Genomic DNA, 26,972 nt, shown 5'->3' on the forward strand with positions numbered 1-26,972 from the left:
AGAGGATCTGGACCTCCGGGGTGGGGTGGGGGGGTCTCTGGGGCAACAAGCTGACAGCGCCTGCCCATGGCCACAAACCCCAGCCCCACTCACTACCTATCACCTGCTGTCTTCACTTGTAAAATGGACCCCTGACCCAACCTGTTAACAGGCATGCTACGGGGACAATGAGGGGACTTCAAAAAGTTCGTGGAAAATGGAATTTTAGAAACAAGCTTGAGTGTACACATTTTTGAAATCCATGCAGTTTTTTTTAAATAATATACATGTTTCATGATTTAAAAAAATATTTATTTACTTGAAAGAGCTACAGAGAGAGCAAGCGAGGTCTTCCATCTGCTGGTTCATTCCCCAGATTGGCTGTAACAGCGGGGGCTGGGCCAAGCTGAGGCCGGGAGCCAGGATCTTCTTCTGGGTGTTCCACGCGGGTGGCAAGGGTCCAAGGACTTGGGCCATCTTCCACTCCTTCCCCAGGCCATAGCAGAGAGCTGGATGGGAAATGGAGCGGCCTGGACTTGAACCGGTGCCCATCCAGGATGCCAGAAATGCAGGCAGCTGCTTTAAACCGCTGGGCCACAATGCTTCAGGCCACGTCCCTTGTCTCCCAGAGTCCGCATTAGCCAAGAATCAGGCACCGAACCCCGAACCCGGGCACACGGGTGTGTGACTTGGGCCCTTAACCACTAGGCTAAACGTCCACCCTTTCACAAGCTTTTTTGAATATCTCTCATGTGCATGGCTTTCAGGTTTTTTTTTTTTTTTTGCACCAAAATAAACTTCTGCTTCCGTCTTCCACAAACATGTTGAAGTGTCCTCACACAAATCACAGGAACTGACATTGCATTTGACAGATGCCACGCCAGAGCGCATTCTCCCAGCCCCGTGCCCTCTGGTCCCCATAGAGATCCCCCCGGGTGGGGGTGGGGGGGTTCCAGGGCGTCCTGCTCGGGGTGGACCGGGTGGGCTCTTGTCCCCTAGCTCACTCTTCATTTAGTCTCGGGCACATCGGTTCCCTCTGGGCCTGCGTGTGGGCTCCAGCGCTTCCAAGGGGCAGACCCGGAAGGGCTTGGGAAGGGGCGCGCGCAGGACAAGGTGTGTGGTGGACCCGGGAGGAAAGGCGTGCTGTGTGCTGGCCGCTCGGTCCCCGCTCCGAGGTGGCCCAGGCCGGGTGTCCCGAGAAAGCGGCCTGGGGGCGGCGACCGACTTGGAGCCCTGACGCTGGGAGGAGGTGGAGCAAAGGGAGGGGACGTGGTCTTCCGAACAAAGAGGAGGCGGGGAGGGGCTGTCCCAAGGCTCAGGGACTCGCGCGGTCCCGGGCCACTTACCTCGGCTCGGGGGGACCCTCCTGGACTTGGGCACGGAGCCCGCGTGCCCCTGCCGGCGTCCTCCCGACCCTCGGAAGACCGCGGCGGCAGCCCCCAGACTTCAATCCCCAACCTCGCGGGACCCTCGAGGGGCGGGGGCCGCCTCCGGGGGGGGCGTGACCACTAAATTGAATTCCCCCAATGGGGCGGGAGAGTGGGCGGGACCCCAGCGCGGGTTGGCTGCTTTGCCGGCGCGGGGCGGGGCCCGCGGGGCTGCTGGCGCGGCTGGACGGGCAGCTCTCGCAGAGTCCAGGGGACGGTTGCTGAGCGGGCCTGGGCTCCCAGGTCGCGGCGCCTCCCGCCTGACCGTCTCTAATCTGCAACTGTCGCGCCCGGAGCGAACTGACCCGAGCCCGCGCCGGACGGGCGGGCTGGACTGAGAGGTGAGTGTGCGGACCTCGGGACGGCGCCAGGACCCCCGACGGGTCCAGAGGGTGGAACCCGGATATCTCTTACCCGGGTTCTGGAACTCTGAGAACTGAGAGCTGCTTCCCTCCTCGGGTGGGGATACTTAAGGTTCTGAGGCCTTGGAGAGGGATGCCCACCGGCCTCCAACAGGGGGCTTCCCCACCTCCGGGGCACTATTCTGTGGGTACAGACTTCGAGAGGGAAGCCCCCAGAGACCCCCGAGGCTAGACTCTGTGACAGGGGGCTATGGGACTGGACTGGAGGGGGGTGCCGGAGAATTTCTGAGGACGAAGAGACTTCTCACAGCCTCCTGGGTGTCCGAGCCTGGGCACGAGGGACCCCCACCCTTCAGAAGAAGCCTAGGTGGGAACACAGTGTTCAGAGAACCAGGGCTGGTGCCCACTGAGCGACACTTCCTGGGGAAGACGGTTACTCCAGATAGGTAGGTAAGGGACAAGGACCCTAACACACAGGGAGGCCGGCAGTGGGGTGGGGGACACAGGTCTGAACCCACCAGGAAGCAAGCAGTGACTTGAACAGACAAGGTCAGACAAACCCCAACTGTGTGGTTAGGAGCCCCCCCCCAAGATCCATTCCCTGGTTGGGGTGACTCGCCAGGTGACTCTGACGGGTAAAAGGATGCTTGAGAAATGAATCAGTGGAAGGGGGGAGCCTGGAGCCACCGCACATGAATGGAGCACCTCCGGTGTGCCCTTGGCTTCCAGAGAGATACCTGGGCTGCGGAGGAAGGGGAGCTGCACGGGGAGGCTGGGCTGGGAGTCCGGGATCCGTTTTGATGAGCAGTGCCGGGGGCAATGTGGAGTGTCCCGGGCGCCTGGGACTTCAGAAGGCTGCTTGAGAAACTGGAGGTGACTAAGACTTTTATTCAGTTCCTCCCTGCCCTCTGAGCCTTTGGGGTCCTTTCCGCGCCCGTGACAAATCCCTGGTCCTCTCCCACCCTCTCCGTTTGCATCAAGTCCAGGCGTTGGCCGGGGTCAGCGTCCAGTGGGCATTCCGGGAACGGAGGCATTGAATTGTGTGTGAACTGTTAGGAGGAGTTGGGTGCCCAGACACCTGGCTTCCTGAGGTCCGGGGAGTTGGCAGGGAGAAGGCAGGGACGGGAAGCGTGGTGGGGGGGTGTGCGTGGAGGGCTGGCTGCGTGGACTGGAAGACGCTGTCCATGTACCTGCAGTGCCTGGGCAGCGAGAGTGGCGGCAGCAGCAAGGACTTGCACAGGGCTCAGCCCACAGCCAGAGCCTGGGTTTGCCGAGTGGGTGGGGGGCTGGGCAGGCCTGGGGATGGATGGGTGGGTGGGGCAGGAAACTCCAGAGACTGGTGTGCACCCCCTGGTGGTGAGCACAGTGGGTGGCCCTTGCTGGGCGCGGTGGCTTTTCCATCCAGGTCTCTGCTGTCCTGTTTTGAGACTTGAACAGGATGAGGGCCCGAGGCCTCACAGCAGCAGAGTAACAGTGAAGCTGGCAAGTTGAAACCAGGGACCCTGGTTCCAGCAAACCACCCGAAGGTAGAGTTCAACTCCCAGCCAGGATAGGAGAGCAAAGATGGGGCAGTAACAGGTTGCAGAAGGAAATGAGGCGGGTGCCGCCCCGTTGCCCAACCCTGGTAGGCCTAACTCATGTCTGTCCCCTGCAGGGCCCCCTGAGCTGGTGTCAGGTGCCGTGGGCACTGAGGATCTTACCGGGAGGAGGCGGACGGAGCTAGGGGCCAGTGAAATGGCGGACGAAGCCTTAGCTGGGCTGGACGAGGGAGCCCTTCGGAAGCTGGTAAGCACCCCAGTGGGCCCACCGCAGTTAAGGACAAGCCGGGCCAGAGAGGCAGGGCCAGCCCCGGCTACCTCCCAGCTGGCAGAAAGCGGGTGATGGAGGAGGGGCCAGGCCTGTTCCGTGTGACTGATGCCAAGGCCCCTGTGGCATGTGCCGTCCACACCAGGTGCCCAAGCCTGGTGGCTCCCAGCTCCCCCCCACCCCACCCCACCCCACTGCCACCACCTGTTTAAACAGTAACTGCTGAGGACTCGCCCATGTGCAGCCACAGGTGTGGGGAGGCTGGATCCGCCTCTCCCAAGCAACAGCTCCTGGAAGCTGGCCCACGTGATAATGGTGGCAGCAATGATTAATAACGCAGGGGATGGCACAGGGCGGGCTGGGCGCACCATTGCATGCTCACAGCAGCTCCCAGAGCCAGGACACTGCAGCTCACACAGCTGGATCACCTGCCCAGTCAGGAAGGGCACCCAGCTGGGGAGCTGTGCCAAGGTCCAAGCCCCAGGGAGAGCTGTGGGGGACACCAAGAGTCGTGGCAAGGTCGAGGCCGGCAGAGAAGGACTTTATGGGACCTTCTGGGTTCCGTGACTTCTAGTCTGTCATCTTCCCATTCTGGGTCTTGGTTGCCTTGCCTGTGAAATGGCGATGGGGAGGTTCGTGTAAACACAGCCCAAGTCCTGGGGTTGGCGTATGGATGAATGAGGCACACTCGCTCCCAGACCTTGGGTCCCTTTCCCTCGGCTTCTTCCTGAGGGTCCTTTCCCCACCCCCACCCACCCCCCATGCACAGACAGGCTGTGAGGCAACCCAGCAAGGCCAGGCAGCAGCTGACCTGGGGGAGGGGCTACAGGCCCACCTTCCCAGCCCCTGACCCTTGTCCTGGAGGGGAAATTAAAGATTTACCTCCCTGCGCAGAGGACAAGTGATCTCCCCCACCCCCACCCCCTCCTACCCTGTGCCATTTCCACAGAGGCAAAGACTAACGCCAGCCCCGGACGGCCCAGATACTGGACAGTGCCCGGCTGCTGTGTCCCCAAAGCCCTGTGTCCGCCCCCGCCACTGTCTGCGGGGTGGGGTTTCCGCGGGTGCACGGCCAGCGGTCAGGAAGAGACCCAGGGCAGGCGGGAGCCGCAGAGTCGCGCACACACCGCACGCCGGGACTGCTCGCTCTCCGCGCACGCCCAACGTCCGGGGGTCCGGGGGTCCACTCTGAAGCTCGGGGGTCTACAGCCGCCACCTTCCTGGGTCTCAACGCAGGATCTGGGCCAGGGTTTCAAAGAGGCCGGAGCGGCGGCTGCAGTCGGCCCAACCCTGTCCCACGCCCCACTCCCTGGGAAAGGACGCAGAGACCCCGCCCCACGCCCCTCCCACCCTGCAGCCCCCCGGCCCGCCAGGACTGCGCCTCAGCGCCCGCCGGGGGTCCCGCCCGCCGGCCTCGTGGCAGGAACGGGGGACGTCGCCAGCCGGGCTCCTCCCCGCGGGGCCGGGCCTTATAAGGGAAAGCCGGCCCCGTGGCACCCGCCCCGCGCCCCAGCGTCGGGCCAATTCGGGGACCCCGGCCGCTGCTTCCGGCCTCGGCTCCGGCACATTCCTGCGGGCGGGCCGGGGGCGTCCGGGGACACGCACGCCGCAGGCTTCTGCGCCCCATGCCGGGAGGCCCTCCGCCTCGGTCCCGGGTTCAAGGTCGGGCTCCGACACTTCACAACTGTGCAGCCGGAGGCGGGAAGAAGGCTCAGATCTGTGAACCGCCGTTTCCTTTCGGCAGATGGGGGACATTAAAGCGGGCGGAGGCGAGGGGGGAGCTTCCTGTCCTCGGCGCCCAGAGCCGGCGGGCGGGCCGTGGGCGGGGCCCGGCGGGCGCGGACGATTCCGGAGCCGGCGGGCCTTGAGCGCCCCCTAGCGATGCCTCGCTCCACTGCTGGCGGCTCCTCCTTGGGCCACCTGGGTCAGTTTGTCCTTAGCCACCGCCTCCAGAGAGCCCCCTCTTGCGCAAAGGGGCTGACAGAGGCCCAGAGGGACGCAGCAAGGGCAGCGAGCACTGTCGGCCCGGCCCCCTCGGGAAGGAGGAAGCACCCTCTTTCCTCCCGGGAGAATTTCACTGGGCAGTTCGGAAACAGCTCCGGCCCCTTCCACTTCCTCCCGCGGGTGGACAATGGCCCTTTGTACTTTCCTCCCTCCCTCCTCGGGCCCCCTCCTCACACACTGGCAGCGCCTGAGAGGGCGGGGACCGCAGGACACAGCGGGGACTCTGTGGGCCGACCTTTGTGGAATGACTGTGGGCCACCGCCCCACCCTGGGGCCCAGCCCTGCCACTCTGGTGGGGGGATCAGAGGGAGCCGCCCGTTTTCCAAGTGGGGGCCGCTGAGGCTCCCAGAATTTGCAGAGGTGGCCAAGTTCCCACATCAGCCCTTTTTCAGGGAAAAAGACCTGCCTCGAGCCCAGCGCATTGGGAATTAGGGCGCCTGAGGGACCCCTTTACCCTCTAGATGGGCTGGACCAGCTGTCCCCAGCCCCCTGGGCCCCAGATGTACCACAGGGGCTCTGGGCTCTGGGAGGTGGGGAGCTGAGCCTCATTCTCCCACTGCCAGACTAATGCCCCCATCCCACACCCCCGAAAGGCCTCAGGGCACCTCCAGTCCAGACTGGGGGGGTCCCCACCTGCAAAGGGCAGGCAGGCGAGTCAGAGAGACCTGGGTTCAAATCCTGACTCCTGGGCTAGACCCCAGCAGAAAGCGTGGCTCCTTGCTGCAGGACCCCTGAGTCACTGCCCTGGGGGGGGGGGGGGGCGCGGGCATGGTCCCACCTGGCAAATGAGAAAACTGAGACCCAAACAGGTTCCGGTTCAGGTTAAGCTGCCAGCTGGGGGTTCTGGCCTGAGCTGCAGGGGGCCCTCCCAGGCCTCCTCAGGAATGTGGAGCCTGGTGGGGGGGCTCTATTCCCCACAGTCGTCCCCCCCCCCACCAGCTCACACTGGGACTGGGTTGGCCGGTGCCCCTGGTGGAGTGGAGCCAGCCCCAGCTCCCTGTGAAATCTCTATCTGCACCCCACCCCCTCACCCCTGCCACCCGGCTCCCCTGCTGAGCAGGAAGGAATGTTGGGGGAGGGGAGGCCAGCAAGGCAGGGGTCCTGGGCTCCTTGGCCCTCCCACTTCACTGCTTTGGGGGGTGGCGACCGGGGAAGTCACCCAGCCTTTGCTTGCTCTTCCAGCCCACCTGGAAGGTTTATTTCTGCCCTAGCTTCCCAGGGCCCCTTGAGGACAGAGGATCCAGGAGGGGCGGGGGTGGGGAGCTCATCCAGCTGCAGCTGTGGAGAGCACCAGGCTCAGCTGACTCAGCCCCGGGCAGTGCCCTGTCCTGGACCTGGTTGGACCAGCCACCCTCCAATCTCCCGAGAAGCTGGTGGGAACCTCTCCCCCAGGGACACCCTCTCTAGGGCTCTGGGTAGCTCCTGGTGCCAGCTGCCTTATCCCTCTAGGGGACTGGCCTCCCATTCTGGGCCCTGGCTCCTTCTGGAAGGGACAAGAAATAGCCCCAGCCAAGCAGGGAGCTAGGGTTCCAGTGCACCTGACTCAGTTTCCCCGTGTGTCCTACGTGGATGCAGCTGCAGCACTTCAGGACTGGATCAAGAGACTCCCTTGCTCCCAGGGTGGAGTCCAGCTGCCCCCCCCCCAATCCTCCTCAGCTGTCAGTGCCCCTTGGTGGTTCCCTGACTCTTAGGGGTTTGGTGAAAGGCTCTGAGGGGAGGAGTCAAGTTGCTGGCCGCCTGCTGACAGTAGGTATTCTGTGGACCCCCCACCACCACCACCACCAGGAGCCCTGCTGCATTGAGCTGGGTCTCCCCTCCTGAGACCCTGAGTGGGCAAGCAGGCACGTCAAAGGCTTCGGGCACAGGCAGTGGAGACAGGCCCCTCATTGTGCCCCAGGCAGAGCCGTGGGCAGCTGGTGCCAGCCCTCCGCCCCCCAGCAGCCAAAAATGACCTGCCCCTCGCCCCCGCCTGCCCTTCAGCTGGAGGTCACGGCAGATCTGGCGGAGCGGCGCCGCATCCGTTCGGCCATCCGAGAGCTGCAGCGGCAGGAGCTGGAGCGCGAGGAGGAGGCCCTGGCATCCAAGCGCTTCCGTGCCGAGCGGCAGGACAACAAGGAGAACTGGCTGCAGTGAGTGGCGGGGCGGTGGGCGTGCAGGGGGGAGAGGGCGCGTGTGCCAGGGCTCAGCTCCTGTGTGCAGGCAGGGGCGTCTGCCTACCGTCTGTGTGTGCAGTTGGCAGAATGAGGGTCCGTCCAGTGGTTAAACCACCACTTGGGACACTGCATCCCGGGAGAGTGCCTGCCTGGAGTCCTGGCTCCTCCACTTCCTATCCAGCTTCCTGCTAATGCGCACCGGGAGGCAGCAGGGGGTGGCTCAGCTTGAACACCTGCCACCCACATGGGACACCCAGGTTGAGTTCCTAGCTCCTCGCCTCAGCCTGGCCCGGCCCTGGCTGTCATGGGCACTTGGGAGTGAACCAGCAGAAGGATTTCTGTCTCTCTGTCTCTGTGTCCTTCACATTGAATGAAAAGATTTTTTTAAAAGTTCATGGGAAAGGGCGGCGCCGTGGCTCACTTGGCTAATCCTCCGCCTGTGGCACCGGAATCCCATATAGGCGCCGGGTTCTGGTCCCGGTTGCTCCTCTTCCAGGCCAGCTCTCTGCTGTGGCCCGGGAGGGCAGTGGAGGATGGCCCAGGGGCTTGGACCCTGCACCCGCATGGGAGACCAGGAGAAGCACCTGGCTCCTGGCTTCGGATTGGCGTAGCTCCGGCCGTGGCAGCCATTTAGGGGGTGAACCAACAGAAGGAAGACCTTTCTCTCTGTCTCTCCCTTTCACTGTCTAACTCTACCTGTCAAATAAATAAATCTTAAAAAAAAAAGTTCATGGGAAAAATGGACTGAAAGATAAGTTTACTTTGCTAAAAAAAAAATGAAATCCATGCATTTTTTTTATCATAGGTGTTTTTTGTGAACTTGTTTGAAAACCCCTAAATGCATGGGTTTCAAATATTTCTGCATACAAACTTGTCTTTTGTTTTGTTTTGTTTTGTTTTTTGACAGGCAGAGTTAGACAGTGAGAGAGAGACAGAGAGAAAGGTCTTCCTTTTCTGTTGGTTCACCCCACAATGGCCACTGTGGCCAGCGCTGATCCGAAGCCGGGAGCCAGGTGCTTCTCCTGGTCTCCCATGGGGTGCAGGGCCAAAGCACTTGGGCCGTCTTCCACTGCCCTCCCAGGCCACAGCAGAGAGCTGGACTGGAAGAGAAGCAACTGGGACAGAATCCGGCGCCCTGACCGGGATTAGAACCCGAAGTGCTGGTGCCGCAGGCGGAGGATTAGCCTAGTGAGCCATGGCGCCGGCCACAAACTTGTCTTTCAATTCCATTTTCCACAAACTTTAAAATACACTCTGATGTGTGCACATAGGCTTGCTTGTGGGCACGGACTGTAAACCGGGCACGGTGGCCTGGCCACACCAGTGCACGTGGCACGTGGCATCGGTGCTCATGGCCACATACGTGCGTGCACTAGAGTGCACAGCTCTAGGGACCTCTGCCAGGGTTCCGGGTGCCGGGTCCTGGCCCCGACGCTTGTCCTACCTCCTCCACCACCCGCCCATGACGTGGTGTTACAGCCATGATGTCTCTGCAGCTCCGAGCAGCGGGAAGCTGAGCAGCGGGCCGCCCTGGCACGGCTGGCGGGACAGCTGGAGTCCATGAATGACGTGGAGGAACTGACCACGCTGGTGAGGCCCAGGCCGGGGGCAGGGGCTGGGGGCAGCCTGGGGGGGAGGCCTGAGTGCCGAAACCCAGCAGCACCCATGGCCTGCGTCTCCGCTTCCAGCTGCGAGGTGCTGCGGAATACGAGGAACGCAAGTTGATCCGAGCTGCCATCCGCCGCGTCCGGGCTCAGGAGATCGAGGGTGCGTGTGGCCTGCCTTCTCCTGGCCTCACCCCTGCCCTGCGCTCAGCAGCCCACGGCACCTCCCAGCCACTCACCTGCTGCTTGCCGCTTCCCTTCCAGCTGCCACCGTGGCCGGGAGGTTGTGCAGCGGGCGTCCCAACAGCGGCTCGCGAGACGACGGCCAGGGACGGGCGGCGGCACACAGGCTCGAACGGCGTGAGGTAGGGAACACGGCAGCGTGGGAGGCTGGCCCGGGCTCCTTGGCCCACGGATGCCACCAGTGCAGAGCCCTTGAGAGTCCTTGCTTAACTATGGTTGACTGCGAGAGGATCCCTAAGCCTGTAGACACCGGGGCTCCATCTCAAGGCTCCGCCCACACTCCCAGGCAATCTCTGGCGACCTGTCCCCCACCGCAAACCCTGTCCCTACCCAGGACTTCCCTTCTACACTGCCTCCCACTTCCGCCCTTTCCCATGGCCACCTGTGTTGGTACACAGGCACTCCTCGCACCTGCCCTCCTCCCCCCACCCCCAGCAGTCAGAGGGATTTCCCAGAAATGCAAATCTCACCCCGGAAGTCCCCCTGCCTAACCCCCGTTCCTTATCCTCCAGGCACACTCCCCCCCTTCCTTACCTCCTCTTACCAGGGCCTGTGTGTCAGGCCCAAGCACTTTCACAGAGTCCCCTCTGTTCTCCAGGGAGCGTGGGTGAGCTGTCAGGCTGTGCAGGTTCCCTAAGTGACCAGCAGAGGCCGCTGCATCCCTAGTCCTGGCAGGCCCCCATCTCCGGACTCTGATTAATCAGGCTGAGGCCAAGGGATCTAGGGTCTGCCCAAGGGATCTGTTAAGCCTAGGTCTCCTGCCACCCCCAACCACTGACATTAGGACCTGGCCCTCAGTGAGCTACCTTTGGCTGGGCTGTGCCTAGAGATTGAGGGTCAGGGGCTGCCCCTAGCGTGCCAGTGCCCATGCAGGTGTGCCCACAGGAAGTCATGCCCAGCTCCTCTGCTTTGCATGCCCTGCCCTGGGCACCTGCCAGCCTGGTTCTCAGAGAGTAGGTGTGGCACCCGTGGTCTGGAGAGACTTGGGCATATCCTATGGGTCCCCCGCAGGTGCCGGAGCGAAAGGAACAGGAGCAGCAAGCAGAGGTCCTAGAGCCAACCCCAACCCCCCCTGAGGTCATCAGCCAGGATGTGACCTCAGTGACACTCCTGCTGAGGGCCCCTGCCGGAGGCACACCCAGCTCAGCTGCCTCACCGGACAGCTCCCCCCCGACCGCCTCTCCCGAGCCTCCCCTGGAGCCTGCTGGGCCGCAGTGCCCCGCTGCTGAAGCTCCAGGCAGCCCTGAGCCACCCGCCAGCCCCCCCAGGGCCACCGCCAGCCCTGAGCCCCAGGAGCCACCAGCCTCTTCCGGCACCGAGAGGCAGGTGACCAACAAGGTGAGTCTGGACGAAGGGCAGGGACGCCCCCCAGAGGCGCTCCTCCAAGTGTGTGCGTCGGGGTCAGGCCCTGCCTGTGCTGTGTCTCCCCTGCAGCTCCTGCCTGGTCCCACAGAGCCCCCTGCTGCCCAGGGCCCTGCCAGAGGCCCCTCCGACACAAAGAGATCAGGTGAGGGTCCCAGCAGGGGCAGCCTAGCCTCCTCCTAGCCCCGCCTCTTTTTCCCTGCCTGCAGAATGGGCTCTTTTGCCATCACAGTTCCAGCTTCCAGGTCCGGGCAGTCCCTAAAACACACACACACCCCGCACTGCTCCTGGGGTGTCCCCGCCCCTGAGCAGGCCCACCCCCGCCACCGTGGCCAGAGGCCTCCCTGCAGCCTTGAAAGGCAACGGGCCGCAGACACATTCTTCTCCCCAATAAGGGAGTGCGCCCATCTCCCAGCTGGAGCCATGGGCAGCACTGGCCTGGGGGGGGGGGGGGGGAGGCTGGCCCCATCCCCATCAGCAGGGAGGATCCGGGCACCCCTCCTGTAGCCCGAGCCTTGCTCTGGCCCCCAGGAGCGTCCAAGTCATCTTGGGGTCAGTGCGGGAGGGGTAGGAGGGGCCAGGAAGAAAGAGGCAGTTGAATGGGAGAATACCCCAGAGCCTTGAGGTATGCAGGAGGGGTGGGAAGGCCCCCCCCACCTACTCTCCATCTTCCCCCGACATGGCTGCCGTCCCCTCCCCAACCTGCCAGACCCAGCCGGACCCCGACCCTGCCAACGCTCCCTGTCCGTGCTCAGCCCCCGCCAGCCAGCCCAGAACCGAGGTACCACCCCGCCCCCACTCCCCCAGGCTCTGGGCAGCCCCTGTCCCACCCGGCCACTGACAGCCCTCCTGTCCCTTGCAGAGCCCACCCCCCTTGCCACCGGACCTTCCCCGTTCCAGCGGGCTGGCTCTGTGCGGGACCGCGTCCGCAAGTTCACATCCGATTCTCCCGTGACTGCCAGGCTCCAGGACGGCCCACCCCAGGCTGCCCTTGGTCCCCAGACCCCTGCGAAGCTCCTGGGCCCCTCCCTCATCAGCACCACCCCTGCCTCCTCCTCCAGCGGCTCCTCCTCTCGGAGCCCCGGTGGCAACACCTCCTCCCGGTTCAGCAAGGAGCCACGAGGCATAGCTCGGCCCCTGGCCCAGCTTCAAAGCTGCCCCCGAGAGGAGGGCCCTCAGGGGCGGGGCTTGGCTGCCAGGTCCCTTGAAAACAGAGCAGGGGGGCCCGGGGCCTGCTCAGAGGAGCCCAGTGCCCCGCAGCCCGTGGCTGTCGGCACTGCTGCCGAGCCCGGGGGCAGTATGAAGACCACATTCACCATCGAGATCAAGGATGGCCGTGGCCAGGCCTCCACGGGCCGGGTCCTGCTGCCCACGGGCAACCAGAGGGCAGGTAGGCCTCCCCCCGCCTCCCACTGCTGCAGCCGCTTAGCTCGGCACCGAGGACAGGTGCTGCAGCCAGGGGCTCAGGGTGTCTCCCAGGGGTGTGCTGGGAGCAAGGGGGTGCCATTGACCTTGGCTGGCACCACTCTCACCCTACCCGATCCTGACCCCAGCCCTTCTCCCCGCCCAGAACTGACGCTGGGGCTGCGGGCGCCCCCCACGCTCCTCAGCACCAGCAGTGGGGGCAAGAGCACCATCACCCACGTCAGCAGCCCCGGGACCCTGACCCGGCTGGGCAGTGTCACTCATGTCACCAGCCTCAGCCATGCCTCCCCCGGTAACCGAGGAGGCTACAGCTTCAAGGTGAGCCCTGCTCTGACCCCCCAGCCAGTCTCACCATCTGTCAACCCCCAGAAACCGCTTCACAGCGGCTAAGGCTAGGAGGTCCCTCTGCTCCGCTCACCTCCTGCTACACACACAGAGAAACTGAGGCCCAGAGATGGGAGGTGGCTGCCCACGGTCCACGGCCAGTTGGTGGGTGCCAACGGGTCAGCCAGCAGGCACGTCAGAACCTCACTCTGTACTGACCTTGAACTTCCCCCCTGCTGATCTGTGCTCCTCACTCCAAAGTTGGTCGGCTCATTCCGAATGAACAGATGGGAATACTGAGGCTCACAGGGGGTGGTGGGAGTTTGCCCCTGTCTTCTGGTGGTAGCCCCAGGACCCCCGCTCCTGCCCCCCACTGGACACCAGCCCCAAGGTATTAGAGGCGCTCATCTCCACCATCCCAGATCAGCCCAGCCCATTAGAGGATTGGAGATTAGCGATTAGCATCTGCGTCAACCTCCGTGTGGGGGCTGGGCCGAAGTGCTGATGGGGGGGACAGGCAGGCTGGGGAGGGGGGTGCCGATCAGGTGAGGCAGCAGGCCAGCAGGTACCAAGGGAACTGAACACCTCGCACCCTTCCATTATTCATTCCTGAGCCCAGGATCAACTGGCTGGGAGCCCAGCTGGGGAGGGAACCCCCTGTGGGCTGCCCGGCTACCCAGGTAACCTCCCCAGGGAGACCTGATGGGGCTTTGGCTGAAGTGAGAGGGCTGGAGCTGGCTTTGGGCCTTCCCGGGGGTGACACAGGGAGAGTGTGAGGGTAAGACAGCTCCCAGTCCTCCAGCAGAGACGCGCCCTGCTCCTCTCTGCCAAGGGGTTCGGTGGGGTGGGGAGAGCAGCTGAGACCCTGGGAGTGGATGGGAGGTGCCGCAGTGAGAGACTGGGGTCTGACGCTGCAAACTTGCCTCAGTTTCCCCATCTAGAACCAAGGGGAAGCAGATGTGATATTCCTGTAATGCACTCGCTCAGAGTCTGTGCTTGAATCTGAGCCCCTGGGACGGGCTAGAGGACTTTTCTCTCGGTGCGAGACGCTGGCTGCAGCCGATCGCCCCGAGTGCCTGCGCCTCCGGGTCCTCCGTCTGTTGACAGCTTTCAAAAACAACAAGGCGTGAGGGCAAGGGAGCCCTGCAGCTAATAGACTTGGTGGCTTGGACAGGCCCCATTCCCCCGCTCCCTGCCTCAGTTCCCCCACCTGCGAGGCATGGGGCTGTGGTCCCGGTAATCCTGCCAAGAATCCAAGTGGCTTTGCCACGCTGCAGGTCTGTGGTCTCTGCAGGGCCAGGGCCGGGCCTGGCGGTCCGCCTGCTTGGACAGGCCACCCCTCCCCCACTGTCCCCTCCTCGGATGAGCCCAGAATAGGTTTCTATTTGGGCCGCAGTTCCAGCTGGCTGGTGGTGGGCTGGGAGGCCGGCAGGGGCGGGGCAGGCCCGCTGCCCTTGCCTTCGCCCTCGGACCAGCTACAAAGACTCCAACACTGCCAGCCAGAGGCAGCAGCCCCTGCCACTATCCCACCGTTACGGACCCCCCTCGTAGAATCCCCCACCAGCGCTATGCCGGGGGTCCCAGGGCCTGGGCCTGAGCTGGCCGCAGCCCTGGAGGAGCGGTTGGGCCGGGCCTTGGAGGAGCTGCGGGCGGTGGCTGAGGCTGGGCGAGCAGCAGTGACCCAGGCAGCCCAGGCAGCAGCGGCCACCGTGGAGCCAGTGGCCCGGGCAGCCGAGGAGCTGCGGGTGGAGACAGCGGCCCTGAGCCGGCGGCTGGACGCACTGAGCAGGCAGGTGGAGGTGCTGAGCCTACGGATGGGGGTCCCTCTCGTGCCCGACCTGGAGCCTGAACTGGAGCCCAGCGAGCTGCTCCTGGCTGCTGCCGACCCCGAGGCCCTCTTCCAGGCCGCTGAGGATGCCGGGACCCCCGTGGCCCACCCGCCTGCCTTCAGCACCCGCCGCCGCTCCTCCAGCGGCCCCGCCCGCAGCAGCAGTCTCGTAAGTCAGCCACGCTGAGCGGGTGGGAGGGAGTGGTTTTGAGCCAGGCTCTGCCTCTGCTGGGTGCCCTTAGACGTCCCATCACCTTCTCTGAGCCTGTACAGAGGACTGGGGTGCTCGTACTCCAAGGCTAGGGAGAGAGGATGCCAGGTTCCGGCCCCGAGGCACGCGTGGCAGCTGCCCTGGCAGCCCCTTCGCCTGACCCAACCCCCAGCCCCACCTCCTCGCCCCCACCCCAGCCAGGACGAGCCTCCCCGGGACAGCTGCCACCTCGGCTCTGCTTACCCCGACAGCAGATGGAGAGGCCCTGCCAGGAGGGGAGGGGCTGTGGGAGTTGGGTTGGACCCTTGTCTGCAGAGATGCCCCCTGGAGGGGGTAGGGGGCTGGGCTAGAGGCCCCCTGGAAGAAGGTTCCAGCAGGACAGGACTGGGGGTGGGGACGGAGGGGGCACAGAGGAGAGTTTCAGAGAAGTCTTGGCTCGGGGTTGCCCTAGTCAGACACCTGGTCAGGAGCCTAGGGCCCGGGTCCAGGCTGCTTGGCAAGAGGGGGTGGGGTGTGCGCTGCCCGGGCACTGGCCCAGGAGGACCCAGGCCTTGGGAACTGGCAGGACAGAGCAGAACCTGCCTGGGAGGGGGCTGGGGCTGGAGCAGCAGCAGGAACTCAGGTTTAGGAGCCGGGCCCCCTTCAGCTCGGCCCCCGGGCTGCTTCACACTTTGTGGAGGGACCCTGGGCACGGTGTCCAGTGGCTCTGAGCCTCAGTTTTTCCTTCTGTTAAATAGGGACACGTGAGCATAATCCCTAGTGTGTACATAACGCTTACCCCTGAACCGAAGCCATCCTTGTCGCTGTCCATTGCATGAATCTGATTCTGGGTACAGGAGAAACCCTATGGCCAGGCTGTCAGTGTTCACCATCCCTGGGCAGGTGGGAGGGCCACTGGTTGTTTCCAAGGCTGTGCCAGCAGCCTTGGTATCCATGGTAGGCGTGGTGGGGTTCACCTGGACCCCTGCTTTAAAGTGCAGGCCCTCCCCCACCCCGCCCCACAGATGGAGCCAGAGCCAGCGGAGCCCCCCTCCGTGGCCGTGGAAGCAGCCAATGGCACAGAGCAGACCCGGATGGACAAAGCACCAGAGGGGCGGACCCCACTGAGCACCAAGGAACTGATGGCTATCGAGGATGAAGCAGTCCTGGACAAGATGGTATATGGCCGGGGCTGGGGGGCAGGAACCAGCAGGCCCTGGGTGGGCGGTGACAATGGCTCTGCCGTCTGCAGCTGGATCAGACCACGGACTTTGAGGAGCGGAAGCTCATCCGAGCCGCGCTACGTGAGCTCCGACAAAGGAAAAGAGGTAGAGAGCCGAGTGCCCTGCCCTAGAGCCAGCTACTCCATTCCCTCCAGCTGCTCCCTCCTCTGGGGCCCATTTGTGGACACTTCAGCTCAGTGGCTGCCCCATCCAGCTTCTCCTCTACTCCCAGCTGCTCCCCTGCCTTTTTTCCCTTGGATCCAGCTGCTCCCTTCCCTTAACCGCTTCTCTCCCCGTGCCCACCCCAGTTACTGTCCCCAACCAGCTTCTCCTTCCTAGACTCAGTTACTCCTTCCCTCAGCTACTCTCTCCTTAGATCCAACCATTTCCCCAAGTACTGTGAACTACTCCTTCCCTGGATCCAGATACTCCTTCTCCCAGCTGCTCCTCTCTCCCTGAGGGCCATCGACGGCCCCCTTAGCCTCTGCTCTCACCAGCTTCCCCTGTCCTGGGCACAGCTGTTCTTATTCTCAAAAATTCTAGATGCATTTGCTTCTCCCAACATGCTCAGTTACTCCCTCTCTGAATCCGGCTGCCGCCTCCAGAGCCCAGCGGTGGCCACACCAGTTCCTGTCCCTACCCACCCACTTCTTCTTGGGGCCAGTGAACATCCCTCCCCCGCTTCTCTCCCAGCTACTCTCCCTGGATGAAATGGCTCCTCAGTGCCACCAACGCCTCCCTCCCTGGACCTCCCTCCACCAATGCCTCCCTCCCTGGACCTGGGTTTCCCTTTCTCTCGCTGCACGCAGCCCAGCTTCTTCCCTAGACTCAGCTACTCCTTCCCTAGCCCTGGATACTCCTTCATGACAGTTACTCATTCCCCCTTGGGTCCCAGCACCCTTGTGGTGTCAGCCATTCTTATGCCCTGCTCTTCTGCCCAAGTCCCTAATGCCCTCCCAGCCCCCTTCCCTGCCAAATTATGGGGATCCCCTGAGCCCTAGCTGCTCCCAGAGAGGCCGTGTCGCCTGTGTCGTTGGCGGTTCTAACAAGCTGCCCCACCCCATCCTGTGTGCCCCGTGCGCCTGTGCGTATGTGCTGTGTGGGCGCTGGGCCGGTCCTCTTGGGCATGCACGGGGGTGTCCGCCACCCAGACCAGCGGGACAAGGAGCGGGAGCAGCGGCTGCAGGAGGCACGGGCCCGGCCAGGGGAGGGCCGAGGCAACACAGCCACTGAGACCACCACACGGCACAGCCAGCGGGCAGCCGATGGCTCGGCCGTCAGCACCGTCACCAAGACTGAGCGGCTCGTCCACTCCAGTAAGGGGCCAGGCGGGGCTTCGGGCCCGGGGTGGGGGGACGTGTCCTCCCCACGGACCCCCTGTGCCTCTCACACCCGCCCTCGTGTCCCCTGCCCCTCCAGATGACGGCACTCGGACGGCCCGCACCACCACGGTGGAGTCGAGTTTCATGAGGCGCTCGGAGAGTAAGGCCGCCGCCTGGCACGCCCTGCGCCTGTCTGCCTGCCTCTCGGCCTTCTCGGGTCTTTCTCAAGCTTGTCCTCTGTGCCTGCAGCTGTGCCATCACTTCCTCCTCTCGACCCGCGGCCAGCATCATCCCGCAGATCCCAGCTCCCTGTGCCTCACCCCTGCTCCCTGCCCCATTTTTTTTTTTTTTTCAGATGGCGGTGGCAGCACCATGGTGCAAACCAAGACCTTCTCTTCGTCCTCCTCCAAGAAGATGGGCAGGTGAGCCCGGCCACCCACACCTCAGGGGGACCACACTGCATACCCATTCTGCAGAGGGCCTGGTTGAGGGCCAGGGAGGGCTGAAACAGGAGTCAGCCCACTCCTGCCTGCTTGCTTTGTGACCTCACTTAATCCTCAACCACACTGGCGGGGGGAGGGGGAGGGAGGCAGACGCCCAGGGAGGCCCGAGACTTGTTCAGGGTCTCATGGCTCCGAGTGACAGCAGCGGCATTGAACCGGTGGCACTGTCACCTCCCGGGTCACAGAGCCTCTGCACAACGTAGCCCCTTGAGGGACGGGGACACCCCCATGTCGCAAAGGGTGTCGGGAGTGGCAGAGAGCGGGGATGAAATCAGGATCCAGAATGAGAAGCAGAGAGTCCAGGGACTGTGAGCCAGAGACCGGCACTCTTCCCCCTCCCCCAGGACCCCTGAGCTCTTGGACAATTCGTGCCCAGGCCTCAATTCCATCACCTTTGGTAGAAAAGTCTCGCCCTCCTCTTGTGAACTTTAAAATGTCACCCAGGAGAGGCTCAAGAGACAGGAGCTGCTATTATTACTGCCCTTAGTAGTAGTATGCTGGTTGTCAGTTTCACGCTGATAACGCACAGAATCCGAACTTGGCAACACGGAGAACTTGCAGGGGCCAGCCTGGTGAAGAGAGCCTGGCTCGCATTTTCCCTACCGCCTGAGCCTCAGTGTGTACCCTTTCTGTAAAATGGGTGTGATGCAGAGGCTGCCCCCTCCCTGGCCCTGGCTGTCCGGAGACTCTGCAGGGCGGGAGGGGGTCTGGCTGGAGAGTGACAGTGGCCGCCCCACCCCCAGCATCTTCGACCGCGAGGACCAGAGCAGCCCGCGGCCCGGCAGCCTGGCGGCGCTCGAGAAACGCCAGGCGGAGAAGAAAAAAGAGCTGATGAAGGCGCAGAGCCTGCCCAAGACCTCGGCGTCCCAGGCGCGCAAAGCCATGATAGAGAAGCTGGAGAAAGAGGGCGCCGCGAGGTGAGCGGCTGGGGCCGGGACCGTGGGGCGGGGCCTGGGGGCTTGGGGGCGGGGCCAGAGGCGGGACAAAGCGGTCGAAGGCCACGGACGGCAGGGTGGGCCCCAGAGAGGGGGGCATGCTGCAGTCTTGTGACCGGGTCCTGCCCCCACCCCGCCCCCTCCGCAGCAGCCCGGGCGCGCCCCGCGCAGCCGTGCAGCGCTCCACCAGCTTCGGGGTCCCCAACGCCAACAGCATCAAGCAAATGTTGCTGGATTGGTGTCGCGCCAAGACACGTGGCTACGAGGTGAGCCCTGGGGGGCTCCTGGGGGCCCAGCAACCTGTCTCTTGGCCATGCGCCTCACTCCGGGATGGGAGTGTGGGGTGAAGAAACTGAGGCACGGAACAAGTGACCTGAGTGGCAGGGCCCACTGAGGACCCCTTGAGGGAATGCGTGAAGTTCAAGGCCAGCTGCTGCCTAGGGGGAGGGGGTGCTGCGTGAATGTCTACACCTTGGGCACAGGTGGTGCTGGGTCTCTGGTTCCCACCGCCAACATCCCAGCCCGGGGGCGCTAACAGACTGAGTTGGAGGAGGCCCATAGGCCGGAGCCCGCTGCGCAGCCCGCAGGACCTCTCTGAGCCCAGCTGGCTCCCCAGGGTCCCCACCAGCCCCTCCTTCCACCGCCCACAGCACGTGGACATCCAGAACTTCTCCTCGAGCTGGAGCGACGGCATGGCCTTCTGTGCCCTGGTGCACAACTTCTTCCCAGAGGCCTTCGACTACGCGCAGCTCAGCCCCCAGAACCGGCGCCAGAACTTCGAGGTGGCCTTCTCGTCCGCTGAGTAAGTGCCTGCCCCAGCCCGGCTGGCGTCGGCTGGCCAGCCGCACTGTCAGTCAGCAGCTGAGATCCCCGTCCCCAGCGAGGCCCCGTGTCCGTGTCCTCCTCCGCCCCCGCCCACCCGCTGCCGAGTGCGCCAGGTGCCCGCCGGAACCAAGGAGCCGCGGGCCCGCCTACCAGCCGAGGCCAAGGCCCACCAGGTGGCCCTGTCCATATCCCCTCCGTCCTCCCTCCGCCCCCCCATCTCCCTCTCTCCCTCTCTCTGTCCTGTTCTCCTCCCACTCCCACTAGAGCTTCCTGCTCCCACGGGACCCCGGCTGGAGATTCCAAAAGGAGGCTCCTGGCCCGGGCACCGTGCCCGCCCAGCCTATATAGATGCCACCAGTGGCTTATATAGGACATCCGCAAGCCCTCCACTTTGGAATCGTTGCCCCGTCTGCTCACCTCACCCTCAGCACCCTCCTCCATCTGTCTTTCTTTTCCCCCTCTTCTCTTTCTGGTTCCCCCCAGACCTCCTCCTCTTCCCCCACCTCCTCTCACGCCTCCCTCACCCCCCCTCCCCGGGGCACAGCCCTCCTCTCCAACCTTGGTGCCAACGCCCTCGCCCCCACCCCACCCCCCCGTTCCCGCTTGCCCCGAGAGTTCTCTGCACCTGCGACTGGTTTGGCCCCACCCCTGTCTGCATCGCACACCGTTAGTGATGGGTAGTGAGCGGCACGTCCACTGTCGGAGGGGAGGGGGCATGCGGGGGGGTGGCTGGCAGACTGCGGCACTGAGAACGGAACTGAACTCATGTCTCTGTGTGTGTGTGTGTGTGCGTGTCTCTCTCTCTCCTCCTCCTCCTCCTCCTCCTCCTCCCCGCTCTCTTCTCTGCCTCTCTTCCCCGACCGGGCCCTGCCCCCTGCCCCTTCCCGGTCCCCTACCCTCCCCAGGACCCATGCGGACTGCCCGCAGCTCCTGGATACAGAGGACATGGTGCGGCTTCGAGAGCCCGACTGGAAGTGCGTGTACACGTACATCCAGGAGTTCTACCGCTGTCTGGTCCAGAAGGGACTGGTAAAAACCAAAAAGTCCTAACCCCCGCTCGGGGCCCCACGGTGAGAAACGCCGCCTCTCCCACCTGCCCCCACTGCACCGGCATCTGCTCAGCGGGGCACAGCCAGGGCCCTGGGAGTGGGGTGGGGCGGGGGGGCGGGGAGAATGGGGAGCCTTAGGAAAGCCAGCGGAGCCAGACGTGGCCCTGTCCTGTAGCGGTTCAGGGCCTAGCAGGTGAGACTGTTCTGAACGTGCAGGATGAGCCCAATAAGCAGGACTGAGGGAACCCTGGAAAGCCCTGGGAGCCCAGCGGGCACCTGACCCAGGCCATCTGGAAAAAAAAGTACAGACCAAGCCAGGATCTGAACAAGCTCAAGCCAAAGGAGGGAGAGGGAGTTCCAGGCAGAGATCAGCCTGTGCACAGGGCCAGGGGCCAGAGATGGAGAATATGGCCAAGCAGGCAGAGAAGGGCTGGAGTCTGGGCGTGGGGGTGGAGGCAGGGGCCACCGTCAGGAATTTAAATTTCCTTCTGAAGACAACAGGGTCATAAAAGGTTTCCAAACAGGAGCGATGGGTGTAGTCAAGTCAACGTTCTAGAACATTCCTTGGATGAGACCTGGGATGAACTAGATGGCCAGAGCAGTGTAAAAAGTAGGAAGACAAGCATCCTGACAGATCTGGTTTGGACAGGACGAGGAGGGGATCAGGAAGCCTCCCAGGCTTCCTGGTTGGGCACTGCGAGTTGGTGGTGCCATGGTCCAAACCGGGGAGCTCAGGGGTGGAGCCACTTCGGTCAACAGGAAGACGTTTCTCCTGGCTGGAGGGGCCTGGATCCCCAAGCTGCCCGTGGTGTTTCCTCTCCGGTCACCTCCTCTCTGGGCCAGGATAGAGAGTTCAGCCCCTGAACTACTTGTGCATTACCGACACACAGCTCAGAGGGGGAGCGAGGTGGGGAGGGGGGTGAGGGCAGAGACGGACCCCCAAACTGGGACTCTAGACTCCCCACTCGGTAGCTCCTTCCCTTGCCCCACCCCTCTTTCCCCCAACCCATACTGTGAAAAGTATTAAAAACCAAAGTCCAGAGGGAGCAAGGGGATTGCACCAAGTACTAGAGTCCGGGACAGCATAGCTAGAGGTGCAACGGAGATGCCCCTCAGGGCCTGGAGCCATTGCACAGAGCAGCCCCCGCATACACCGGATACTCACAAGAGCGGTGCAGGTGAGGGGAGGATGGGCTTGGTGTTCTGTCCGGGTCATATATGGACTTAGGAGCTGCTGCCCAGCAGGCTGGCCGGCGGGGAGAGGGGCCCAGCCTAGCTTTGATCCCTTTGGAAAGTGTGACTCAACCGCGATGTTGCCGGGTGTTTGGCCTGTCACTGGGGCAGCCTGAGCCCTAAGCCGTGCGCCCCGGTGTAAACAATGGCTTTATAAGGTCTCCGGGGAAGGCACCAGGGTAGGAGGGAGTTCCAGGCTGGGGGAGGGAGGCCGGGGTTCCCGGGAAGACAGCCACAGCTGGAAGAAGCTTCAGAGAGACAGAGGCTGCCTCGGTGTTGTGGTCAGCTGGGGCAACAAGCCCGTTCCAGGGCAGGGATGACCCCAAGGGTACCCAGCACATGAGCAGCACAGCCAGGAACCTCAAGTGTCTCCATGGTCTTAAATGAAGCCGAGGATGACGCCACTGTTACAAACAAGCAGACTGAGTCACTGGACAGGCCAAGGCCTTATCTACCATCTACAGCTGTTCAGGGCTACCGCAGAGGTTTCCTTGAGGGAGCCCCTGGGATCTGGCCGTGGGCCCCGCCCTACCCCAGTGCCAGGTTTGATCACGCAGGTAGCGGATGGGAAGTGGTCCTGGGCTGTTGCCTGCCCTGTGCCTTCCCCGCCAAAGGAAACTCATTCAGCAATCCTGAGAGCTGGGAGAGGCCAGCAGGGAGCCAGGGCGGAAGAGAGGTCTTGCAGCTGGTGGGCAGGCTCCAGCTTCGCAGCACCGAGGCTGCTCGTGTTTGGTGGCCACATCCCTCTCACCCCACAGTGGGGAGGGGGGCTCCAGGCAGGGGTCGCCAGGCCCAGCCCTGCAACCTGCTGAGTCCAATGACTGCAGCCTAGCTAAAGCACAGCGGGTGGTCCACTGAGGCTGGTGTAAATGACTGGGCCCCTCCCTCCTCTGCCTCCCCCTGCGCCCCCCTCCCACAGCCCTCTGGGACCAGCGCTGGGGTTCCTGAGCCTCATGATAGTAGACACCAGGTCAGGCAGTTGGCAGCTAGTATCAGTGGCCCAGAAGGTCAGTGCGGGGGGGGGGGGGAGGCCTGGCCCTGGAGAAAGATTTGGCAATGGGGAAGCCTCTCTGGGGGCGGCGGCCCCTAGCGACGGCAGTGTGAGGGTGCCGCTAAGCAGGAGGCAGCCCTCCAGGGAAATCGTTGGGCTGGGAAGAGCCGGACTTGGCACCTGTTCCGACATCCGTGGGGCAGGGCTTTTTCTGAAAGCTCCACCTGCCTAGCTAGGCTCTCCCCTCCTGGGGTTGGGGCCTTGGGCTTTTCCCCCAATGGATGATGAGAGACCAACAGTAACCACCACCATCACCAAAAAAAAAAAAAAGACCTGGGGTCGAGGGGCGCCGCCAGGGGCGGGGCCGGCGCTGACAAAGCCCGCCCCGCCCCGTGCCCCCTCCCCGCAGGATGCTGGTGGACTGCGTGCCCCTGGTCGAGGTCGAGGACATGATGATCATGGGCAAGAAGCCCGACCCCAAGTGCGTCTTCACCTACGTGCAGTCGCTCTACAACCACCTGCGGCGCCACGAGCTGCGCCTGCGCGGCAAGAACGTCTAACGCGCCCCGCCCGCGGCCGGCCACCGCCCCCCACCCTCCCGGCACCGTCCCCTCCCCACCCAGGGAGCCTGCCCACTGCCGCCCCGTCTGTCGCAACACCCTCCCCCGCCTACACACGCAGCGTTTTGATAAATTATTGGTTTCCAGTGATCCGGATTCCTCTCTACCTCTCTTGGGGAGGGGGCAGGGTTTGGATGAAGGCCCCGCCCCCAACAGCCGCTCTCACGAGGGGTGGGGGGCTCCCGCTCCGACCTCCTACCCCACCTGCCCGCGGCAAGGAAGGGAGTCCAGCCTCAGTCAGGGCGAAAGAGATTTAGTGGAGCTGGGGGAGGAAGCAAGGGGGGTTGGGAGGAACCCCCCCACTCCATTCCTGCTGGCCCGGGGGACGGGGCGTCGGCCCTCAGCAAGGGAGGGGGCTCCCGGGATGCTGAGCGCTTCATCGTGTCTCCCGGGGTTCAGGTCGAGTGGCCCCGCTCGCTCCGCTGCGCCCCGAGATCTACAGGTCGGCGCGGTCCGGGCTCTCTTCTGGGGGCTTAGCGGGCGCCCACAAGTACTGGGCCGGCACCTGCGCGTCGGGCGCCGTCTTGCGGTAGAAGCCGAGCTCCTGCATCAGCGCGTTGATCTCTTCGCGGGTCATTTCACTAAGCGGGATGCGCTGGGGCGGGGAAGGGGGCGTGGTCAGCGCGCTGGGTCCCGCCCCCTGCCCGCCTCCCCCCACCCCCTCCGCCCCGAAGCCTCACCTCCAGTTCTTTGTAGCGGTGGTCCAACAGCACGAGCTCGGGGTCGGCGCCTGGGAGGTGTTTCATCACCAGGTTGTGGCTGCAGGAGGTGTTAAGGATGGGGGGGGGACAGGGACGAGGGGGCTCCGGCCTGGATGTCCACTCCGGCTAAGTGGGGATTAGGGTCAAAGCGGCGTGGGTCTGCCTCTCCCGTTCTGTGGCAGTCATCACTAACCAATCTCTCCTGCCTACCCAGTCTGCAGACCCCTCCGAATTCCCTGTCTCCCGGCGCCCTCCCCAGAAGGCGACAAGGATACTAGTATGGGATGTCCTGGGTGACGAAGGCCTTCACCTAGGGAGGAGCCAGAGAATCAGGCCACAGGGCGCCCACCCTCACCCCCCAGGGACAGATGGGAACCCGAGTAAGGGTCAGGCTCCTGACCGCACCCCATCCCCAAGTCCTTGCAACCATGGTGCCCACTCCCCAAGAGGCTGGGCAGGGCAGCGCTGGGGGGCCCCCTTCCTTCAAACTCACCTCCTTTAGGCGGTTCAGCTGTCATCCGCCGCAGCTCTGCAAGGGGAGCAAATGAGAAAGGCCAGGTGCCCCTCCCCGCGACCCTCCGAAAGCCACTGTATCCTCAAACCCAGGGAGGGTCCAGTTATGAATTTATCTCTGGAACAGCTCTCCCCACAGTGTGAGGGGGCTGGCAGGGGTCCCTTCTGCGCCGATGGATGACCAGCCCAGTTGAGGGAATTCAGGCTTGGTGACACGGGGGGTGGGGGGTGGGGCCGCAGGGAAGTGGGTGGGCCTTGCCCCCAAACTGCTGACTCTCTGCCAATACATCTGGGCCTGGCCTTTGGCCCCTAGAGCCTCAGGGTGGAGGCGGATCAAGAAGAAATGGCTCTGAATGGCCCCTACCCCCCCCCCCAGAGACTCCAGCCATCTGGTCCCTGCCCCACCCCACGCAGAGCTGGCCCTGCCTGCCACCTGCGGCCTAGACCCACAGACCATATGGCTGCTTGTTGACCCGGGCGTGTGGAAGGCCCCTCCCTGCACTCCCACAGAGGAGGCCAGGACCCCAGGACTAGCCAGTCCAAGCCTCCCCAGCCCACCCGCATTTGTCAGACCAAAACAGGCCCACAAGGAAGGCGCAAAGTCACAGGGGCCATGGAAGCAGAGACTTTGCAGGCGGGTGAGGAGCTGCTGCCCAGGGGTGTCAGTTCCCTGGATCCTGAGAGGGTGCTGCTAGGAGGCGCCCAGAAATTCTGGCCCCCAGGGGGTAAGAGAGACTCCCAGGACTCCTCAAGCCCTAGGGTTGGCATGGGGGGGTGGAATTCCCGGGAAAAGCAGGAGTGATGCGAAGCTGCGCTCCAAGAAGCAGGCTCGGGAGAGTCCCAGGCCCCTTTAGAGGGCCAACGTGTCTGGGAGCTCGCTGACCTGCCAGATGGGGAGCTGGAGGAGGCTTCGGAGTTTCAGGCCTTAGGGTCGGGTGTGCAAGATTTTCACCAGGGGGTACTAGGCATGCGGGGGGAGGGGTGGGGGGGGGCGGAGGGGACGGTCCCGGCGCCGGAGGGAACGGTGGGAGGGGAAGCGGGATGATCCCAGGGCCATGTGGCCGCAGGACAGGGAGGCCCTGATGCTCCGGGCTGGGGGTCGGCGCACTCACCTCTACCCGGGCCCGGGCCAGGCCGCGCAGGCGGCCCCAGTCCGGCCAGTAGGTCCTGGCGGCGGTGGCTGGAGCCACAAGCGCCGCGAGGAGCAGCAGCAGCAGCGGCGGCGGCGGCGCTGGCGGAGACAGCAAGAGACGCATCGGTTCCCGGCGGAAGCTCCTCCGTAGGCTGGAAGCGAACCACCCGGCCGCTGCGCCACGTCTGGCCCCGCGGGCTGGCCCCGCCCCAGCCCCCGCCCCCGCCCCCGCCGAGACCCCGCCCGGCAGGAGGCCACGCCCCCCGCCCCGGGCGCTCGGTCTCGGCCCCGGGGATTCGCGCGGTCGCCTCCTTGGTGGGGGTCCTGGCTCCAGTCTGGCGCTCGGGCCTTCGCCCTCCCGGTGCCGAGACTGTCCTCGCTGCGGCTGCCCAGTGCGGGAGGACACGCTTGCTGCAGCGGGCAGCCGGACGGCGCCACCTCTCGCCGCCAGGGGGTGCAGGCGGGACGCGCACCAACCCGGGAGTTTGTGGGCCAGACCCGCTACTTGAAGATGAGTTAAAGGGGTGCCTGGGGGGAGCCCTGGTTTGTGCTTTTTTCAGTTCCTGGGAGGAAATTCCGACCGAGGTTTGCGATTCAGGGCTTACATGGTGGAGATGGAAGTGTCACCTGCGCCGTGGGCACGGGGAAGCTGAGGGGCCAACAGCACACACACAGCCCACTGGAAGGGTGCCTGGCATAGCGTCAGCCTTCGTTGTTGGTCACTTCCTTAGCTCCTTGAGACCCCGTGAGCTCCGTTCTGCAGGCTCAGGCCGGTGAGGGGATCTGAACCCGGGACGTCTCTGGGCTGATTTCTCCAGACCGAGGGTGGCTAAGTCAGGCTGCCCGTTCTTTTCCTGCTTCCCATCTGTAGAACGCACCAACCTGGGATCCAAAATATTCAGAAAGGGGCCAGCCTCATGGTGCATAGGGTTAAGCCACCACCTGCCACTCCAGTATCCCATATCCTGGTCCCGATGTTCTACTTCGTACCCAGCTCCCTGCCAGTGACCTGGAGAGGCAGCAGATGTTGGCAGGCAGGTGCTTGGGTCCCTGCCACCCACGTGGGAGACCCGGCTGGAGTTCCTGGCTCCTGGCTTCAGCCTGGCCCAACCCCAGCTGTTATGGCCATTTGGGGAGTGAACCAGCAGACGTAAGATCTCTGTCGGGTCTCTCTGTCACTCTTCCTTTCAAATAAATAAATATATCTTAAAATATATA

The 26,972-nt window shown here is 63.9% G+C and overlaps 2 protein-coding genes and 1 long non-coding RNA gene across 20 annotated transcripts; 1 reads left to right on the forward strand and 2 right to left on the reverse strand.

The window, feature by feature from the left end:
* Nucleotides 1–269: 269 nt before the first annotated feature.
* On the reverse strand, nt 270–1,455 carry LOC127484705 (uncharacterized). The gene is made up of 2 exons (XR_007911874.3): nt 1,326–1,455; nt 270–488 (listed from the first exon to the last, which is right to left on the reverse strand). It is a non-coding gene; the product is annotated as an uncharacterized LOC127484705 (long non-coding RNA).
* SMTN (smoothelin) lies at nt 1,291–23,498 on the forward strand. 18 transcript variants are annotated; one of them, XM_051826533.3, is made up of 22 exons: nt 1,609–1,747; nt 3,423–3,553; nt 7,559–7,707; nt 9,228–9,321; nt 9,420–9,498; nt 9,600–9,700; nt 10,590–10,916; nt 11,013–11,085; nt 11,650–11,721; nt 11,803–12,330; nt 12,511–12,683; nt 14,594–14,686; nt 15,733–15,885; nt 15,960–16,035; nt 17,082–17,246; nt 17,350–17,412; nt 17,608–17,674; nt 18,499–18,672; nt 18,839–18,956; nt 19,341–19,492; nt 20,421–20,585; nt 23,198–23,498. In XM_051826533.3, exons 2-21 carry the CDS (start codon nt 3,503–3,505, stop codon nt 20,563–20,565), a joined length of 2,853 nt encoding a protein of 950 aa, XP_051682493.3. In that variant the 5' UTR covers nt 1,609–1,747; nt 3,423–3,502; the 3' UTR covers nt 20,566–20,585; nt 23,198–23,498. The 18 variants fall into 18 exon arrangements, with proteins under 18 accessions (XP_089179520.1, XP_089179519.1, XP_051682496.3 ...); XM_070065833.2 differs by having other exon boundaries at nt 18,842–18,956; XM_051826536.3 differs by lacking the exon at nt 14,594–14,686 and having other exon boundaries at nt 1,607–1,747.
* A 145-nt stretch (nt 23,499–23,643) lies between these two features.
* Nucleotides 23,644–25,938, reverse strand: SELENOM (selenoprotein M). The gene is made up of 5 exons (NM_001199842.2): nt 25,735–25,938; nt 24,603–24,638; nt 24,385–24,419; nt 24,089–24,167; nt 23,644–24,003 (listed from the first exon to the last, which is right to left on the reverse strand). The coding sequence occupies exons 1-5, from the start codon at nt 25,876–25,878 to the stop codon at nt 23,845–23,847; spliced, it is 453 nt and encodes a 150-aa protein (NP_001186771.1). The 5' UTR covers nt 25,879–25,938; the 3' UTR covers nt 23,644–23,844.
* Between the last annotated feature and the right edge of the window lie 1,034 nt (nt 25,939–26,972).

Source organism: Oryctolagus cuniculus, chromosome 21, assembly GCF_051225735.1.
Source record: "Oryctolagus cuniculus isolate XC-2025 breed Fujian yellow rabbit chromosome 21, ASM5122573v1, whole genome shotgun sequence".
Lineage (NCBI taxonomy): Eukaryota > Metazoa > Chordata > Mammalia > Lagomorpha > Leporidae > Oryctolagus > Oryctolagus cuniculus.